General features: G+C 41.8%; 2 protein-coding genes and 1 pseudogene across 2 annotated transcripts; 1 reads left to right on the forward strand and 2 right to left on the reverse strand.

Annotated features, from left to right (window-relative positions):
* The first annotated feature begins 1089 nt into the window (after window positions 1–1089).
* Window positions 1090–3928, forward strand: LOC148292972 (uncharacterized; annotated as a pseudogene).
* Window positions 3929–5143: 1215 nt separating this feature from the next.
* On the reverse strand, window positions 5144–6996 carry LOC110761954 (uncharacterized). Its single transcript, XM_088244531.1, has 6 exons — window positions 6747–6996; window positions 6420–6658; window positions 6119–6337; window positions 5942–6040; window positions 5768–5848; window positions 5144–5653 (listed from the first exon to the last, which is right to left on the reverse strand). The coding sequence occupies exons 1-6, from the start codon at window positions 6994–6996 to the stop codon at window positions 5144–5146; spliced, it is 1398 nt and encodes a 465-aa protein (XP_088100657.1).
* A 3720-nt stretch (window positions 6997–10716) lies between these two features.
* On the reverse strand, window positions 10717–13447 carry LOC148292973 (uncharacterized). Its single transcript, XM_088244532.1, has 2 exons — window positions 12233–13447; window positions 10717–11064 (listed from the first exon to the last, which is right to left on the reverse strand). Exons 1-2 carry the CDS (start codon window positions 13445–13447, stop codon window positions 10717–10719), a joined length of 1563 nt encoding a protein of 520 aa, XP_088100658.1.
* Window positions 13448–21880: the final 8433 nt, after the last annotated feature.

The following is a 21880-nucleotide window of genomic DNA, read 5'->3' on the forward strand; positions in this document are numbered from 1 at the left end:
TAATAATCTAAGCCAGTAATATATTAAGAGATTTACGAATTAGAAGAAGTTTAGTGAGTGAGTTCTTGTTTTCTGAATGAATTTTTATGCGTTTAAGGTGTTATTTAATGCTTACGAATAAGTTATTATAAATTTACCTTCCAAGCATAATTATTGGATGTCAAATATTTTTATTGTTTTATGTTTTTATTTAAAATAAGAACAGCTTGGAAAGTAGAAGGATAATGGCAACAGGGGTTTTAAAGAGTTTAATGAGAAATAGTAATATAATTTTGGAGAATTGCGGATGTGGTCGACTAAACGTCCCCTGAGTCCTGCAAGGATTGCAGCTCCGGTCGACTCTGTGTTACCGAGACCAGCGAGGACGTGTCACAAACTGTGACACGAGGAAATTGACGGATAATGATAGGTACACCTAGGTGGAAGGGAAAACTTTTTTTGCAATGTTTTGTTTTAACCGGTGTGAAGACTTATGCTAATGTACGAATTGGTATAAGCACAAATATGCATGTTCGGTTTCTGTTCGAGTATAGCAAGTGCAACATAAAAAGAAAAAGAACTACGTGTGGCTTGATCCCTTGTTAAGGGTACGTAGTGTCACGGCCCGCATGTTCAAGGCCCAACCCATCGGATTGATCATGCTAGACCTCTTAGCCCACATGTCCATATTCAATGTACGGTAGTAGGTAGACGTCAGTTGGTGAGAGTGGTAGGTAGAGTCTCGGTTGGTGACATTGTATCTTAGCCACCTATTGTGGTGGTAGGTGGGATAGGAACAATATATAAGGAGGATGTCACATTGTGTATCCTCACCTCACATCTTGTAAATCATACTTCACAACTTGTAAAGCATTTGAGTAGCAATACAAGCATATATTCTCACAAACTCTCTTGAGCGTTCTCGAGTGTTCTTATCGTTCTTGCTCTTGCGTTGTGTTCTTGCTTGATTCGATCCTAGATTGTGGGAAGGAAGGCTGCTTAGCTTGTTCGAGAGGCGATCAAGTCTAAGGCCGCACGAAAGGAAGACTCCGAAAAAGTCATCCCGTGACAGTTGGTATCAGAGCTAAAGCTCGAATCATTCGAAGAAGCATGTCGAAGAGCGGATCCAATGTGGAGACTGATATGTCCAAGGTCAACTTGGAGCGTGGGGGCAAATCGAAGAGGGAACGATCTAGAGATGTTGTAGCAACGATGGAGAAGCGGCTTTCTCAGATGGAGAATGCCGTAATCGAGTTTGATTAGCGACTCGAGGAGGACGTCCTTACGAAGGAGGGCTTCGGAGCTATGATGGAAGAGCTTCAAGGCCAATTCCACGGAGCCCTCAACTCCGCATTGGACAGCATCAGGCTAGATGTCCAAACCAAGCTGGATCATTTCATGGCGGAGCTTACTGCGCTTCGTGATGAGGTGAAGGATGTGAAGGGAGATTGGGCTTTGTACAACAGGAAGCTGTCTTGAACAAGACCCGGACTCCGAAGGAACCGAAGGTGTTAGATTCTTTCAAGCCTAAATTCTACAATGGGAAGAGGGAGGCGAAGGAGTTGGACACGTTTCTGTGGAATATCGAAAGGTATTTCAAGTATCTCAAGCTCGAGGATGATGAGCCCAAGATTACTACAGCAACGTTGTTTCTCACCGACAATGCTCTCATGTGGTGGCGACGTCGATCTATGGAGATTGACCAAGGTACGTTTACACTTGAGACTTGGGATGAGTTTAAGAAAGATATTATGTTGCATTTCTATCCAGAGAATGCCAAGTATGAGGCAAAGGAGAAGCTGAGATGGCTAAAGCAAACGGGGAGCGTGAAGGATTATGTCGCCACGTTCACCAACCTGTTGTTCGAGGTGCCTAGCATGACAGATGAAGACAAGCTCATGTACTTCATGAATGGCCTACAGAATTGGGCCAAGCTGGAGTTACAAAGGAGGCACATCCAAACCTTGTCAGAGGCAATTGCTGCAGCTGAGTCTCTTGTGGAGTTCAAGAGGAATGATCAAGGCAACTCCAAGTTCAAAGGAAAGAAAGGTAGCAGTGGATCCGATGGGGGAGACCACGATGAGAGTAGCAAGGCTGGAGACAAGTCTGACAGTCACAAGTCATCTGGGAAGAAGAATGACAAAGGTGACAAGGGGAAAGACAAGTCAAAGCTAACTTGCTACTTGTGCGATGGAGCGCACATGATGCGGGATTGTCCGCAGAAGAAAGCCTTGAATGCCATGAACCAGGAGAAGGAAGAGAAGGCCGAAAGGGAAGCAAGAATGAGGGCCATTCACCGCTTCAATGCCCTACAGGCTAAAGTCGCTCAACCACAGGTTCAAGCTAAAGGGGTGATGTTCGTCGACGCCATGGTGGATGGCAAGACAACTCGGTGCCTAGTGGATACGGGTGCCTCGCACAACTTTATGTCTGTGCAGGAAGCAAAGAGACTTAGGTGTCGAGTCTCAAAGGAAGAAGGCAGCATGAAGACGGTGAATTCAACTGCCAAACCAATTGATGGAGTAGCTCATGGTGTGGAGCTAGACATTGGTACTTGGAAGGGAGTAGCTGACTTCTCCGTGATCTCGATGGATGACTACGATGTCGTGCTAGGAATGGAGTTCATGGACGAGGTAAAGGCATTTCCCATTCCATTTTATAATATTATGTGCATTGCACAGGGTGGGGCAATGCCATGCATGGTGCCAGTGGTGAGGCAACAAGGCAAGTCGAAGCTTTTGTCAGCCATGCAATTTTCCAAGTCTTGGAAGAAGGGCGAACCGACGTTCCTTGCAACTATGAAGAGGGATATAGTTGAGAAGGAAGTCCAACCAGTCCCAAAAGCGGTGGAAGCAATCCTTAAGGCGTTTGCAGATGTCATGCCCAAGGAGTTGCCCAACACCAAACCACCTAGGAGAGAGGTGGATCATGCCATTGAGGAGGAACCAGTGCAAAAACCTCCTGATCTTGGCAAACCTTTTGAGGTACACACTGATGCATCAGATTCTGCTATTAGTGGTGTACTCATGCAGGATGGACAACCATTGGCTTTCGAGAACCGAAAGCTTAATGACACCGAGCGAAGGTATACCGTTCAAGAGAAGGAAAATGTAGACTTGTTCGTGCAGACTTGTCTTGTATGCCAACAAGAAAAGACCTTGCAGAAGCAGCCGAGTGGGTTGCTAGAGCCACTTCCTGTTCCAACCAGACGAGATTGGGCAAAGTTGTTGGATGCTGCTCAGTTCTCGTACAACTTGCAGCGATCGGAGTCGACAGGGTCAAGTCCTTTTGAGTTGGCAACTAGACAACAACCTATGACACCGAACATAGTGGTGTCAGGCTACATGGGGAGTAGCCTTGCTGCATACAAGACGGCCAAGGATTGGCAGATGGCTAATGAGCTGGCTCGGGCTCAATTGGAGAAGGCAACTCGGAAGATGAAGAAATGGAAGGACAAGCACCGACGAGATGTTGTATTCCAACCAGGTGATATGGTCTTTGTGAAGCTCAACCCCTCTCAACACAAGTCCACTAGAAGGGTGCACAAGGCGTTGTTGAGGAGATATGAGGGCCCATTTCCTATCCTCCGAACTGTGGGAAGAGCTGCTTACTATGTGGAACTACCGCTACGATTGAAGATTCATCCGGTGTTTCACGTGAGCAATCTCAAGCCCTACCATGCTGACCCCGAGGAGCCAAGTCGTGGGGAGTCTCAATGAGCTCCGCCTTTAATGGGGACTTCATTTGACAGGGAGGTCGAGTGCATCATGGCAAAGCGCGAGGTGCGACGCAAAGGTGTATCGAGATACTTTGAGTACTTTGTCAAATGGAAGCGCCTGCCAAAATCCGAAGGCAATTGGGAGAAGAGTCCTTATGGCAGTACAAGGACTAAATCGAAGCATTCGAATGAGAAGGAACTACCTCGGCAATGAGGACGTCACCGGATTAGGTGGGGGAGAATTTCACGGCCCGCATGTTCAAGGCCCAACCCATCGGATTGATCATGCTAGACCTCTTAGCCCACATGTCCATATTCAATGTACGGTAGTAGGTAGACGTCAGTTGGTGAGAGTGGTAGGTAGAGTCTCGGTTGGTGACATTGTATCTTAGCCACCTACTGTGGTGGTAGGTGGGATAGGAACAGTATATAAGGACGATGTCACATTGTGTATCCTCACCTCACATCTTGTAAAGCATATTTCACAACTTGTAAAGCATTTGAGTAGCAATACAAGCATATATTCTCCCAAACTCTCATGAGCGTTCTTGAGTGTTCTAATCACTACTAAATTTCACTGTTTGCGCGACGAAGACAAATTTGTCGCGCAAAGTACAAAGTAGTCGCTCGAATAACAGCGCGACGAAATCACCGTCGCGCAAACTCAGTCGCGCGAAGTCCGTAAAGAAAGCCCTTGCGCGACAGACCATTGCTCATTTCGTCGCGCGACAAGCTCGTTGCATCAACAGTTCTGGGACGGCTACACTTCGTCGCGCAAAACTTTTGCGCGACGATTATGTGTTCGTCGCTCAAAACTGTGCGACGATTTGCCGTCGTCGCACAGACATTTGAGAGGCGGCATAAGAAATGTCGCGCACCTTTATGCGCGACGGAAAAAAAATTGTCGCTCAAAGCTGGTGCAACGAATTACCATCGTCGCACAGACATTTGAGAGGCAGCATAAGGGTCGTCGCTCAGCTTTATGCGCGTCGAAAAATAACTGTCGCACAAACCTGGCGCGACGATGAACTTTCATCGCTCAGTTTTATGTGCGACGAAGAATAGATTGTCGCACAAACCCTGTACGACAATGCCATTTGTCGCGCAAATATAGAGCGACAAAATTCTCGTCGTCGCGTTGCCTTTAGGGGACGACATTTTTCGTCGCGCAAGCGTAAATATATTGTTTCTCCATTTAAATTATAATGGTTTGTATTTTCCTGTGGAAAATTTTGCGCGACGACATCACGGCATATGTTCGTCACGCAAAAGAGTAATTAAATTATTTTTTTTTTCTTTTTGGGGAAATTTTTGTTTGATTTATTTATTTTTATAATTAAATGAAATGCCAATAAAAAAATGTAATTAAGAGAAAGTTTTTGTTATAACATAATATAGAGTCAAATAAAAGAAAAATGTTTCAAATGTCATAAAGAAAATAGAAAACTAATCAAACATTGTTTGATAATCTACTTGGTCTCCGATCTGGACATTGTGGACAGGGGCAGAGGTTTGATGGCCATGCTCGGGTTGGATGGGCTCAGAGGTGGATGGAGGAACAAAAGACGGTACGGGAATGCCGGACTGGGCGAGGGACTGTAAGAACGAATCCATCTGGGACATCCGGGCTTCAAGCTCGCCCATCTGGGCCACCTTTGCTTCAAGCTCGGCCATCTGGGCCACCCGGGCTTGAAGCTGGTCCATCTGGGACATCCGGGCTTCAAATTGGGCCATCATTGCTGTCATAGCACTGTTTGACTGGGACAATGAACGGGATCTAGGTTCCCGCCGCCGGGCATTCCCCATCCCTCGACAATATGTCCCTGGCCGCCTCCCGAGAGTCTGCTCCAAAGCCTCCGTCAAGATCTGAAACCCTGCATCTGGTGGAGGAGCCACGGACTCGAGCGGCGTATCGGGAGGAAGCTGAGAGGCGGACTCCTGAAGAACCAACTGGCTCTTCTCAATCATGGTCATCTATTTAACATAACATAAAATATTAATTAAAACATTCATATAATAAAGTTGAAACTTGAACGTGTAAGAGAATAATTATAATTAAAGACTACTTACATGAATGGACTCCGCCAACTCATTCCCAGGTCGAACATAAACGTCGCCAAAGACATCAATCTCTGGGAATTTGGACCCCTCCTAATTGAACAAGAGAAAAAAAATTGTTAGTACAAAAAAAACAAATTAATATTAAATACATTAAAAAGTAAATAAAAATTATATAATTATTACCTGCTGCCGCGCCTCCATCCTATAGGAGAAGGGCCTGGCACCTGAATGGTGGAGAAGAGTCTTCTTCGCCCTATTGCCCTTATTTGCTTTGGCCATCTTCTGTTATACAAAAAATAAAATATTTTAGTTGAAAATGAACTGAAAACAGAATTTTGAACTTAGTATAAAAAAAAATACCACATAATCTGCCCCCTGAAAATGACCACAGAGCCACTCCCAACTATCCTCCCGCCCCTCAAGCTCCTTCGGGCAACCCTCCAGAAGAGCAACCTGCGGATCATCATATGCCTGAAAATGGTGGTGCAGGTCGCTCTTCCACTGCTTGTACCTATCCGCAAACAGTCTATCGATGTACCCGAACAAATTATCGTTGAGATTCTCTAAATTGTAGTTGATCTGCAATAAATTAATTACATGCATTAAGTACTAAAAATATATAAAATTGGAAGGGAAAACAATTAAAAGGTAGGATACATACCGACAGCTGTCCACGCACCTCCATCTGCACCTCGTTAGGCATGGCCTTCCAAGACTTCCATTTCATCGGACAATGGGTCCGAATGACTGAACCAACATCGTGGGCCAATGAGCTATGTTGGTCCGCAGTAGGTGCAGCCCGATGACGCTCGTCGTATCTGATGTTGATACGACTGTTGGTCACCCGAGTGAGCTTCGCCGTACTCAACTGGCGACAAGGTCCCCGGGTGTTCTTCTTGGCTGCAAAGATATATAAAATTAACGTTAATTAACAAATTATTAAAAAAAATAATGGTACAGTTTATTTGTAGGTAAAGGAAATCTTTACCTGGTTGAGAACCCGACGCACCAGCAGCAGAGGTCGAAGCGGTGTCGATCAAGTGGGGAGGGCGATGACGCCGCCTGGCGCTAACAGGCTGCGCAACTGAAGACTCTGATGACGCCTGTGCATGGGAGACGTTCGGAACATATGGGATCTCGTTCAACTGTGCTGGAGCAGTGACAGCTGACGTCGCAATCGGGGGAGGCAAACTATGAGGACTCGTCACCGTCTTACGACGTCTGATAAGGTTCGACATCTGCACAACTGATAAGGTCTTAAAATTAAAACATCCTTGCCTAAAATGTTTGTTTATTTTTAAAAAAACAACCTCAACAACTAATCAACAGCAAATTCAATATTTAGCATACAAATACATGTATTCTTATAAAAAAAATAATAATAAACAGATGCACATTGTTTTAAAGCAAACAAAACAAAAACAGATATATATTAAAAATAACATATGCACATTGTTTGCAAACAAAACAAAAACATATATATATAAATAAATAAAAAACAGAAACAAATATTCATCTCAACAAAAGGAACATCTAATTTGGTTAGTTGCACATATCTTAAATCTGAAAAGCAATCCAAATACAAAAAACAGAAAATTACGAAAAGCAATCAAAATACAAAAAACATAAAACATAAAATTGTGCTCCAATCAAAGTTAAAATCTGAAACCAAACCAAATACAAAATCACAAATCCAACACTATTTCAACATTTCCAATAAAATCTGAAATCACAAATGCAAATCCAATACAAAAAGGAAATTGAAACGGAGCAATCCTAACCAACCACCAGACTAAGTAATGTAAACACTTACAAAATAAATATACAAATTCAAACAGCAGATTTCAGAAATTTAATCCTAACATATATTTTAATCCACAACTTTCAGAAACAAAAAAATCCAAAAACTTGTAATTATAAATAGGGGCTAGAGTCGGGACTTTTACCGTATGGGTTTCGACGGTGGAGAGCGAGAGAGAAATCGAAGGGCCGTCGTCTGATGGAGGAGCGAGTGACTGAGAGCGGACGGAGGAGACAGGGACAGAGAGGGATGAGTGGGGATGGAGGATAGAGGGACTGAGAGGGATGAGTGGAGACGGAGGAGAGAGGGATGAGTGGGGACGGAGGAGAGAGCGGCTGAGAAGGATGAGGGGCGGGGCTGAGAACTTGCGATAGAGACTGGGTGAGAGATTTGGGGGTGCGAAGGAGAGAGACCGGGTGAGAGATCAATGGGTTCGAAGGAGAGAGAGATAGAGGGGCTGAGAGGTTGAACGCGAGAGAGAGAGTGGCTGAGAGATTTGAGGGTTCGACGGATTTTAGGGTTCGAGGAGAGAGAGACAGAGGGGCTGAGAGAGGTTGAAGACGAACAGAAATGCGCGTTTTTTTTCATAAAAGCTTCGCCGACTTGCGCGACGAAAGATGTAAAATATCGCGCAAAGATAAATATCGCACTTTGCCCGACGGATAAAATAACCTGTCGCGCAAAGAATTATTAATTCGCAGGATAAACTCCGCCAAAAATTTGGGCGACTTGCGCGACGACATTTTTACAACGTCGCGCAAAGATACACCCTAAACCCTAAACCCTAAACCCTGAAACATGGTCCAGAAACCCTTACTTACATTGCGCGACGGAAATAAGTCTAACCTGTCGCGCAAAGAATTTTTAATTCGCGGGATAAACTCCGCCAAAAATATGGGCGACTTGCGCGACGACATTTTTTTCAACACGTCGCGCAAAGATAAACCCTAAACCCTAAACCCTAAACCCTAAACCCTGAAACCTGGTCCAGAAACCCTTACTTACATTGCGCGACGGAAATAACTTCATACGTCGCTCGTAGAACTATTGCGCGACGGAAATAATCTTATTCGTCGCGCAAGAAAAGCATGGAAATGTTAGTGAGTATATTGTTTTAATGGGGCTACGCATTCTACAATACTAGTTTCACCGATCCAACCGTCAAACTTGTTTGTTTATACTTAGAGATCGTACACGCCAAAAATTGAAAAAAATACACATTCATAGATGATGTTACCGGACCAAAATTTTCAACGGTTATAAACAAAAAATCACGATTTAACGGTTATTTTAACTCCGATTTTGATGATATTTTACGGATGCACTCCTTTACCGTATATAAATACAATTACTGAATTTGATCTCCATTGAAAAATATTTACACTAGTGGATACCACAACATCTTATGTTATATTTCACAAAAGTACATCAACAACTCTTAATGTTTGTGAATATATAGTAATTGGCTACATACGCATTCTATAAAACTATTTTCAACGATCCAACCGTCAAACCTGTTTCTTTAAACGTAGAGATCGTACTTAAAAAAAATTGGAAAAAATATACAGTCCTAGATGACATAACGGGACCACAATTTTCGACGGATATATATGAAAAATCACGATTGAACGGGTATTTTAACTCCGATGTTCAAGATTTTCTGTGGGTGCACCCCTTTACTGTATATGAATACAATTACTGAAGTTGATCTTCATTTAAAATTATTTACACTAATGGATAGTTCGTTTAATTTCTTAACTATCATGCCATATATAAGAAATAAAATTTAAAAACTTGGTTTGGGCGACGAATGAGCTCCTTGTTCGTCTCTGAAGGTTTGCGCGACGTATATTCATGTTCGTCGAGCAAAGATGATTTATCTAATTCGTAAATTTTTGTAATATTTGGAACAATGCGCGACCGATGAATCGTACTCGTCGCGCAAAGATGATTTTTAACACTATTATCACATATTTGCTTTTGCGCGACAACAATGTCCGTCCCGCAAAGAATGATTGTGCGACACAATAAAATATTATCCGTCGCGCAAATGTAAAGACCGGTCGTTTTTTCACAGATTGTAATTGCTCTTTTTCCCTTCCAACCTATTTTGCGCGACGAATATATCCGTCCCTCCAAGTATGATTGTGCGACGCGAACTATTTAATTTCGTCGCGCAAATGTAAAGACCGGTCGTCTAGCGTAGACGACCGGTCGTTTTTTCACAGATTGTAATTGCTCTTTTTCACTTCCAACCTATTTTGCGCGACGAATATATCCGTCCCTCCAAGTATGATTGTGCGACGCGGACTATTTAATTTCGTCGCGCGAATTTAACGACCGGTCGTCTAGTGTCGACGACCGGTCGTTTTTGCACAGATTCTAATTTTTTTTTAAACTTCCAACCTATTTTGCGCGACGAATATATCCGTCCCTCTAAGTATGATTGTGCGACGCCAACTATTTAATGTCGTCGCGCGAATTTAACGACCGGTCGTTTAGTGTAGACGACCGGTCGTTTTTGCACAGATTCTAATTTTTTTCTAAACTTCCAACCTTATTATGCGCAACGACAATATCCGTCCCCCAAAGTATGATTTCGCGACGACTCCAAATTGATGTCCATCACGCAAATTTAAAGACCGGTCGTTTAGTTTCGACGACCGGTCGTTTTTCCACAGATTCTAATTTTTTTTTAACTTCCAACCTTATTATGCGCGACCAATATTTCCGTCCCGCAAAGTGTGATTGTGCGACGCGGACACATTTTGTTCGTCGCGCAAAGTTAACGACCGGTGTGTAGACGACCGGTCATTTTTTGATAGATTGTAATTGGCTGATTACCACTTACAACATCTGTTCAGTTTTGAATCCATAACTTCTTAACCATATGTCCAAATTTCATGTTATTTATACGGTTGGATTCAGCACAGAAAAACAAAGAACGTAACGCGGACCAAAAGTCAAAAACAGTTACGAAAATGAACAGAATTCAATAAAAGAAACGAAAAACGTTGCAAACACGTTACAAAGTTCCCCACATATATTGAAGGTTTGGATATACATTCCACAAATATTCGAACAATATTCAAACAAATATTTAAGGTTTGGATAATCATTTAATATGTTTTACATGGCAAGTTGCAAATATTTTACATTATTCATCATCTGAACTATAATAATCTTCGTTTTCGTCGCTATGATCACTGTCGGTCTCCCAATCATCCTCCTCCTCTTCCTCCTCCTCCTCAAGTACATCATCATCATTGTTCGGGCCCACGGTTGGATCGTATCGCGGAAGATAATCGAGGTCGATTGTAATTGACTGAATCGGTATTTCTCTTGGAGACACTCCTTCAAGCTGAAAAGGTTCCTGTACGACAATTGTATCTCGAAGTGTTTGTGCATCATGTTCCATGGAAGATTCGAAACGTTGGTCAGCAACGTCGATGTCGTTGTTAGATGGGTCTAGTTCTGGTATAGCATACACATTCCTCTGACCCATCTGCTGAACAACTTTCCACCCGCTCCCTGCTTTAGGGTCATCTAGATAGACAATCTGTTTTGCCATGGTTGCCAAAATGTAAGGGTCGTCATCATACCAAGTTCTGCTCATGTTCACAGATAATAGCCCATGATCGATTTTAATACTTCCCTGCCTATTTTGGTTCGTATCAAACCATCAACACTTAAACATGATCACTTGGTATCGGTCTTTGTAAAGCAATTGCACGACAGTGGTGAGTTTGCCATAGAAATCAATGTCTGTACTTTCGCCTCCACCTGGAACATGGACACCACTGTTTTGCGTACACAACTTGTCATCTCGTGCACTCACCAAAAACTTGACGCCGTTAACATGGCAACCCGAGAACAATTCAGCCCGAAGTGGGCCGAATGCTAAGTTATATAACTCTTCACTGTAAGTGGGGGAATTCTCTGATTTCAACTTGGTCACCTAATATTATTAAAAAAAAATTCAATAGCATGGAAATGTTAGTTTGACAATTTCAAATACTACAATATATAGGTCAATTACAAAATACTTATAACTTACATATTGCAAGAACCATTTTGGAAATAATTCACGGTGTTTCTTGGAATACAAATGTGATGGATGTTCTCGCTTCATCATCTCTTCATGCTCATCTAAGTATGCCATTATCTCATCACAATTGTTCAATACGAACCAATGAGCTACCTCCATATCTTTCCTGGAAAATGACTCCCCTTGTACAAGATCTCCAAAGGGTCGTGCGCTTTGAGAAAAAACAGAAAGTTGCTCATTTCTCACACCTCCGTCATTATTGCGCTGAGGTCGATTGAAAGCCGTGTCCACATCTTTTAAATACATTCCACAGAAAGTCAGCGCCTCATATTGAACCCAAGCCTCTACAATTGATTCTTCGGGCTTCGCTCTGTTGCGTACGCTTCTTTTCAGCTCTCCGAGAAGCCTGCCAAAATATAATGAAAAGATGAAAATCAGGAAGTAGCAAGAATACGAACCAATAATGCATACAGAAATGATGCCAAGTTATATACCTTTCTATAGGATACATCCAGCGATAGTTGACTGGACCCCCAAGCAATGCCTCTTCTGGCAAGTGAACCATCACGTGAATCATACTTGTGAAGAAAGCCGGAGGGAATATCATCTCAAACTTGCATAAGACTTGGACAATGTCATCGCGCAACTGATGAATGTCTGTCTTTTGCAATGTCTTTGCCGTCAGTTGGGAAAAAAATCTGGACAACAATATGATTGGCTTGACTACATCTTCCGGCAACAGGTGTCGAATCCCAACAGGAAGTAGGCGTTGCATAAACACATGGCAGTCATGACTCTTGAGTCCGGTAAATTTACCCCCGTCAACATTCATGCAACGTGCGATATTAGAAGCATACCCATCAGGAAACTTTACAGACGACACAAACTGTAGAAACTCTTTTTTGTCATTCGGTTTCATGGAAAAAAACGCAATATCCCTTATAGCTTTATCATTGCCCCTTTTCAGCCATAAACCCCTTCGTATGCCCATTCTTTCTAAATCAAGACGAGCTTTTATCGTGTCCTTTGTCTTGTCCTTGATATCTAGAATCGTTCCCATCAATGTGTCAAACACATTTTTCTCAACATGCATAACGTCGAGATTGTGCCTCAATTTTAGTTTCGACCAATATGGGAGCTCAAAAAACATAGACTTGTGCGTCCAGTTCATATGTGTAGCAGGTCTGGTTCGACTAACAGTTTTCCCGAACGGAACAAAATCCAAATGGTTAAGCTGATCCAAGATCTGATCACCGGACGATTCTCTAGGTCTTGCACGATGCTCTTTGTTCCCGTCGAACTCTTTATCCTTTTCCCGCCACTCGTGATCCCATGGCAACCATCTTCGATGCCCAAGGTAACACACCTTTCCAGCGTGCCAACCAGAAGTCACATCTTCCTTGCATACAGGACATGCCATATAACCCTTTGTGCTCCACCCCGACACCATTGCATATGCGGGAAAATCATTCACAGTCCACATAACTGCCGCTCTCAAAGTGAACATCTTCCCAGTGGATTTATCGTACGTGCGCACACCGTTTGTCCATAAATCCTTGAGCTCATCAACCAACGGCCTTAAGTACACATCGATTGACCTGCCAGGATCCTCATTTATCAAAACAATCATCATCATGTACTCTTTTTTCATGCATTTCCAAGACGGCAAATTATATGGGAATACGAAAATCGGCCAAGTACTGTGATGTTGGTTTAGAACCCCGTACGGATTGAATCCGTCAGTGGCAAGTCCCAGCCTAACATTTCGGGGATCAGCAGCAAACTCGGGGAACGTTCGATCGAACTCTTTCCATGCCTCCCCATCTGCAGGATGCCGCATCACATCGTCGTCTACCCGTTTTTCCTTATGCCATCTCATGTCTGTGGCAGTATGCGTCGACATATACAATCGCTGCAATCTTGGTTTCAAGGGCAGATAACGCATGACTTTTTGTGGAACCTTAGTCATTCTATTCTGAGACTTCTGTTTGAACCTTGACTCATTGCATATAGGGCATGTATCCAATGATTCATACTCTTTGTAGAATAACATGCAATTGTTTTTGCAAGCATGGATTTTTTCATAACCCAATCCAAGACCACTCAACATCTTCTGTGCCTGTCTGTGGTCTTTCGGCAAACAATTGTCCGTCGGAAGCATTCTCTTGAAAACCCCCAAAAAGTAATCGAAACTCAGGTTCGACATACGGTACTTTACTTTTCCATGCATTAGCTCCACAATGGCCGTCAGAACGGAAAAGCTCTCGCACCCCGGATATAACTCTTGGTTAGCATTTCTTAATAGTTTTTCATACTGTTCAAACTCTGCACTATCCGTTGGTGTAGGCACATCATCTTCCCCTTGCTGATTGCTGCTCGTCGATGCAAATGGAAAAGCATCATTTATAATATCCATGACTTGTTCATTAGGTTCCACAATAGGTTCAACATTGTCCACTGTTGTGGCCCTTGAAGATGAAGCAATGTCTAATTGTTCCCCGTGATGGTTCCAAGTGCTATATGTCTCAATCATTCCATTCCTTACTAAATGAAATCGAACAGTTTCAATTGTCTCCCACAACATGTTGTTACACTTCCTACAAGGACACCGGATTCTAGTTGCACCCGGGTTGTGTGACCGTGCAAAGTGAATAAAGTCCTCGATTCCATCCAAGTATTCGTCTGCGCACCTGTTAGGGTTCTGTATCCACCTTCTGCTCATAATTCCTGGAACCACAATCACAATACAACAATCATGTTGTATTCTTACAAAATCATAACGTCACCTTATGCCTCCGGTAAGGGCCCTATCCCATTCGGAAATGCATAGTCATGTCACGTAATTTACAACTACATGAGATTAGATTTCGACGTGGATGAATTTCGGCAGCATCTCGGTACAGTTCTTGAGGCGTACCGTAGATATAAAATACCTACGTACCACCCGAAGAACGTACCGAGATGACACCGAAATCTCCACAATCGAAACCTAATCCTGTAGCTGTAAACTACGTGACACGACTATGCATTTCCAAACTGTCCAAAGTATGGGACAATTCAAGAATTAATTGGACTGTAGTCGTGGTTTACCCACCCATGCGCGGTCCAACTAACCTCGAACGGGAACTAAGCTTTACAAAAAAAAAATGTATGAAGTTAATTTCAATTAACTTCGTACATCAACGTGCATAACTGAACAACATAATATAAATATAATTTCACAACACAATTTAAACATAATGTAATTAATTTTATATAATACCTTCGCAATCGTTCTCCACCAATCGCTAATCACATATAATATCCCTATATACAACGAAATTAATGGCGTTAGTATGAATTTACAGTAATATTTTTACACTAACGACAAAAAATACATAATCAATGAACTTACCGGAGGCAGAAATAGTTTAACTCATAAACGAAATGAGATTGATGCGTTTTCTTGGCATATGACGTTCGAGATAGAGGGAGAGAGTGGCTGAGGCAAGCTGCAATTTTTTTGCAGTTTGCCTCTGCCATGGCTGTACCTGAATAAGTAATAAACGACAATTTTGCGCGACGGATACTATTTTCGTCGCGCAAAACCGCAAGACATTGCGCGACAAATAAAAATTTTCGTCGCATATTATTCGACGCACAAACGTCTTTGCCGTCCCGCAAAATTCTTTCCCCGGCGCACATGGTGATGCCGACATCCATTTTGCGCGACGTATTAAACTTTAAACGTCGCGCATATATCCGTCGCTCGAATACAAATCGTCGTCGCGCAAGAATACAATGCATTTGCGCGACGTTTTTATCGTCGCGCAAAGTTCGTTGCGCAATCATTTTGCGCCAAAGCGATAAACCCGCGGCTTTTTTCCCGCTTTTTTTTTGCGCGACGACGCCAATTGATTTTGTCGCGCATTACACCCTAGCGCGACTAAAATTGTCGTCGCGCAAGTATGAAACACTGTTTGTTTCCTGCTATTTATTATGCGCGACGTACTATTTTTTTGTCGCGCTAAACATCATAGTGCGACGAATACGTCATCGTCGCGCAAATAGTTGTCGCGCAAACGTGTTCATTTATACCATTTGAATATTTTGTCCCATTTCTAGATCTCTGAATATTTGTTATTTGCGATTTTTGGGGTATACAATCTCACAGTATATACAAACACGTTTAACGGTTGGATCGTTGAAATTAGTTTTGTAGAGTTGAATGAACACTTTTTAGTTTCAAAACATATTTCGCGCTGTTCTCTTTGTAGGGAAATTGATAACCCTGAAATTTATTCGTTTGGAGGTTGATAACCATACAAAAATATTCTCCTCTACCATTCCCATAATTAAAAGGGTATGAATGATGATCTTCACTAAAATCAATGAAAAACATATGATTTAGATGGCAAAATTAAAATTAAGGCTTAGGATTAATGGTTTTGTATATCGTATCTTGCGCGACGGATAGTGTTTTGTCGCGCAAAGATGTCATTTGCGACGAGTTTAGTCGTCGCGCAAGAATTAGGCGCCAGAATATTTGTTCGCAGTTTTTTCCCCTTGTTTACGCGACGGTCGTTTTTTCTGTCGCGCAAAACAATGTTGCGCGACGAAATGTATTGGTCGCTCTATTTTGCGCTACGCATATAATGGTCCGTCGCGCGATGATCTTTTATACGACGAAATTTCTTCGTCGCTCTATTTTGCGCTACGCATATGATTTTCCGTCGCGCCGTCGCTCTTGGTTGCGCTACGCATATGATTATCCGTCGCGCGATGATCTTTTATGCGACGATTTGTCCTTCGTCGCGCAAACTATCGTCGCGCAAATAGAAAAATGTAGTAGTGTATCGTTCTTGCTCTTGCGTTGTGTTCTTGCTTGATTCGATCTTAGATTGTGGGAAGGAAGGCTGCTTAGCTTGTTCGAGAGGCAATCAAGTCTAAGGCCGCACGAAAGGAAGACTCCGAAAAAGTCATCCCGTGACAGTAGGCAACCTAAAGTTACCAGGTGCAGCCACGAGACCAAGTGTTTGAAAAGTGGTTCAGTTAAGTCATTTTGAAACCTATGAATGTATTCGTGTTGTATCTTTGAATCTGTTGCTGCTGGCAGAACATTTTATTTGTTTACGAGAGGCCTGAGGCCGTTTAATTGTAGTTGGTTTGTCTGGATGAAAGTTGAATACATGTTGGCAGTTGTGATATACATATATATGCTTATTTGACATGTAAATTTTTGGGAAATGGGCAATTTACAGGGGAGACTCTGCCGGATTTCCGGCAGAAGTCAAACTTGAAATAAGTTCGATTTTAGTTAGAAGGGCAGTTTGGTCATTTGTGCCCGGCACCCACTAGTTGTCGAACACACAGAGGGTTCAGCTTGGATTCTAAAGTGGAATTTTCCCAATATTTTTTGGATTTTTCCTGCAATTTTGACGACTTTTGCAAAAAAAGAAAGAATAAAGTATTCAAGAAATGCCAAGTGTCGATGTTGGAGTGGGGAGTTGCAAACTTCAGTGACGTGCGACACATTCCCATGCCACCACACACCACCTAACCCAATTTTTTATTCATTTTCACTTAAATATTCATTTAAAAATCGAATTTAAGGGTTTAGGGGTTGGGCGCCTAGGGTTTAGAGTGTGGGGTTTACTGTGGAGGGTTTAGGGTATAAAAATGTAAAAAAAAAGTCCCCACAGTAATGCTCTTCTTTCCTGCTCATGGATTAGGGTTAAAAATTAAAAAATTCCTAGAAAAATCGAATTTCCCGCTCACGGATTGTTAGGACCAAAAAATGCCCTAAAATCGCAATTCAAACTTCAAACTCCATATCTAATTAGACCAAAAAATAAAATACAATTCCTTTTCAGAATTGAAGGAAAATAATTTTGGGGTTTTTAGCAAATATTTGGAATGGTTGAATTCTTCTGTCTTTTTCATTTTCACGTTTAGGCAAAGCGATGTCGATTTCTTTAAAAAAAACATTAAAGCAAGGAGTTGTCAGCATTGCAATGCTAAGATGATGATGCTAATTTCCAAATCCAAAAGGAATCTGGGCGGACAATATCTAAGATGATGATGCTAATTTCCAAATCCAAAAGGAATCTGGGCGGACAATATTGGAAGTGCTTCACAACATATGTAAGTATTATCTTCCCAAAACTCATATGTAAAACCTAATAAGCTGTATGTAATCAACAATAATTGAGATTGGGCATTGTTGAGGCCCAAAAAAGTCACGGTTCGGCCCAAATAAATTCTTGGCCTAATGCAATACCTTACCGAGAAGAAACCCAATTTGGGCATGCGAAAGTTCGTCATATGCGCTTGCACACATGCCACGCCAAGAAAATAAGCAACATGCCACGCTACAAGCTTAAGTGGGCCCAATCCACGCAAGATGCCTGGGGCTTGCTTAAGTGGGTTGTGGTATGGATGGTAATAAGTTGACATGAGGCCCATTGATGGGCCAAGAAATGGAAGTCCCGGGGTTGCTTGGGAGCCTCGGAACTCAGGCCCATTTCTTAGGCCCAAACATGTGGGTGAGCACAAAAAAGAAAATATCCCAACCAAAATATCCTAACCAAAATAGCCCAACAAAAATAGCCTATTGACTCAACCAAAAAAGCCCAATGCTTGATAGAGATAGCCCACTTACTCAATAAACCAACTTGTCCCATACAATTACAATAGAAGAGCTGCAAAGCTCCAGCACCTGGCTAAAGAACAAAGCCACGAAGGGAAGTCTAGAGGTCCATTATGTAGAGTTGCTAGGAAAGTTCCAGCACATGGGAGGAACAAGTTTCAAGTAAAAACTTCCAAAGGACCAAGGGATATTGGAACGCAGTCACCGTTTGAACCAGCATGCATTCCCATTCTCTTTCCCTCATCAGACCTGGCCATAAAAAAAGGAAGAAAGGAAAGGAAGGAGATTGCTGAAAATGGGAGTTCTGAGGTAGCTGCGGGAAAGGGCCTTTAGCTCCCAAAAATCCCTGATTTTGTGCAAATAGACTGAGGAAATTTCACCAAGATGGGAAAAGACAAGGGAGGAGAGAAGAAAGGAAGGGAAAGACTTGGCCAAATTGGATAGAAGCCATTAGGGTTTCTTGAAAAAGGTAGCTTCCAGCGCCTATAAAAAGAGGCATTTCCTACCCATCATCACAACACACATCTAGAGAGGAAGCTTCCTCTCTTGCATACAAAACCCAGCAATTTCGTGCTCCATTCTCCCTTCTCTCCCATTTTCCCTCTTCTGGCAGACTGTTCTCACATTTGACAGAACCTGTCTAGCTGCCAGAAGAACACTCAAGACACCCATTTCTTTCTCTCCCTCCTTTCTCAGCCAAATCTTCTTGCAAACCTTCCCTTTCTTACCTTAACACTCCCATTTTCCCCCAAGTACGCATAATTTTCTCTTTTGTGCTAAACTCATGTCGATTTTGCTCCCATGCCACAAGCTTCTCATGCTAAGCCAAGAATTTATCTGTAAGCAGCCATTATTTTCGTTGGTGAAGGTAACCAAGGTGTTTCCTAAGGCTTTACAACCCTTTCGAAACATTTTGGGGTCTGATCTTTGAACTCAGACACAAGGGGGATATTTTCTTCAATTTTCTCCTTACGGCAACCCATGCCCGCAGTAGCTGCCGAAAGAAAAAGACCCTTACAGGCATTAACATGTAAAACACTAATCCAGATCGGGCATTAACACTAACTGAGATAGGGCATTACCTAAGACAACAAAAAGTGCTCCAGACTAAAAGAATATGCTCTTACATTGTAATCCCAAACTGAAAGATGTAATTTTTTATGTTTTTTTTGGGAGTTACAAGGTGTAGTGGCTATGAATGGGTGATTGTAGCCAACAGGCGAACTGAATCTCACATTCAAAACCAGTTGGATGTGAAGGAACTTAATGCATATGCTGAAGTAATCCGTATAGTGAAGGGCATTAAAAATATCCTCGTACTGTTGTTAGTTTTATTATTTTTGAATTTGGCAGTTAAATTGATGAAAAAGTAAGAAATGTTTTGCATCTGTGGAAATCTTTTGACTTTTCAAGTATATGTTTTGTAAATTTGTAATCCGAACAACTATGAGAAATTCAGAAGTGGTTGGCAATCTACAAAAATGAATTTAGTAGTGAAAGTTTATTATTCGTAACCCAGTCAGCTGTGTATGGTACTCTTAATTTTTCAACATTTCATATGCCTGCATCTTAACTTCACAATTGTGTTTGTCCTAAACAAGATACATTCGTATTTATTCCATTTTGTTTATGCGTTTTGCCTTTATCCATTTCATGTAAACATATTTCTTTTCATGCACCATTTGGGGTTTAGGGTTCAGCATAGTATCAACAATATGTGTTGAGGGTTTCATACAGCTTGTATTTGAACAGAATAGAAAACCCTTTTCAATTCAACAACTGTTACCTACATAATTACAAACCACCCACCCAGTTAAAACTTTGCAAGTTCATATACTACACCCACCCAGTTAAAAACTTTGCAAGTTCATATTGTCTATACTACACTTACACATCTACCAATATCCCTGCAACAACTGTAAAGCAAGCTTCAGCCGAAAGAAGGACATAGCGTCATGGGAAATTTTGGCTAGGTCAACATTTGAGGTTAGAAACTTGCAGTATTTCAGGATGTACATCCCACAGTCGCCCCTAAAACATAGTGAAGAAGCTATGATTCATTGTACAACAAATCCATTTAATAAGACAATGTGTTTAGGTGGAATATGACTCACCCGCCAACTTGTTAGGGTGCATCCATTATGCGATTAATTGACCACTCACTTTTTCGAATAAGACCATCGCTAATATATCCCGCTTCCTCTAACAACCGGGGTAGCATTTTCGCAACTAGCTGCACTGCCCGTTGGATGGCTTGGGTTTTACATAGATCTGTTTTCAAATCATATGCCCTTATCTCACACTCTTTTAAATTGACAACAAGTAAGATCCAGTGCTTCTGCCTTTGTAGGTTGAAGGGCATAAAAACGTGATTCACAGATGACCAAGATTTAGCCAACTTCGGCCCTTTCGCCCTTGACCATTCCCAGTAGACCCTTGTTGTGCTTTTTGTCCTCGTTTCCCATATACACTTTCATTTGCATGTAATCTAAGGCATCACATTTCTGCATAGTGGCACACGAGTTATGCATCATAATGGATACCAAATTTACCAAATAACAATGCATAATTATGAAATAATACAAACCTGAAAAGTGGTGTACAGTATCATCCAATCAGAATCCACCCACTTACCAGAGCTATTGTGCCGCTCTCGTAGAAAAAGTAAGGCCACGTCAATGTTCTACATAAAAGGGTTGTTTCCATTATTAAATTAATAAATTACTACATTGACAGGACCCAACCCAAATTCCACTTTGGAATCCAAGCCGAATCCTGTGTGTGTCCAACACTTGGCGGGTGCCAGGCACAAATGACCAAATTGCCCTTCTAACTAAAATCCAAACTTATTTCCAGTTTGACTTCTGCCGGAAATCCGGCAGAGTCTCCCTTGTAAATTGCTCATTTCCCAAAACTTTTACCTGTCAAATAAACATATCTATATCTATCCCAATTGCCAGCATGCATTCAATTTTCATCCAGACAAACCAACTACAATTAAACAGCCTCAGGCCTCTCGTATACAAATAAAATGTCCTGCCAACAGCACCGGATTCAAAGACACAACACGAATATATTCATAGGTTTCAAAATAACTTAACTTAACACCAAGTCAACCCAAGCCGCATTCCTCGCAGGCCTCAGGGAACCATTAGTCAGCCTGAGCCGTAATCCTCGCACCACACGGTTCAGGCGTCCTCGAAACTCGTAGGGCATTATCAGAAATAACCACATTGTTTCAAGGCCACTAGGAGTACTCCTAGGGTGGTTTGAAAAACCATATCCGAAACTTATCACAGACTTTCCCTTTATTCCACAAATCTATTTTCCGACCTTTATATCAACTTTCCAATAAATTGATTCTCAACTGCACTTAAAATATATCTACCATATTATGATAAAAACCAAGGTTCATGATTCATCTTCTTTAAACCACTGAACATATAGATTTATATACATATATAAATATTAAATACACACATGTACACAGATATTTAATTAAATTATTATTCACATCGAAATCCGATTATCTAATAACTCATAAACATTAAGTCATCCCAAAACACTCAGTCAAATACTTTTATAATCATCATAATATTACTAATAATAGGTAATTAAATAACTGAATAAGTCGATTACTCCTAG

This window comes from Prunus avium, chromosome 7, assembly GCF_965620075.1.
Source record: "Prunus avium chromosome 7, drPruAviu1.hap1.1, whole genome shotgun sequence".
In the NCBI taxonomy this organism is placed as follows: Eukaryota; Viridiplantae; Streptophyta; class Magnoliopsida; order Rosales; family Rosaceae; genus Prunus; species Prunus avium.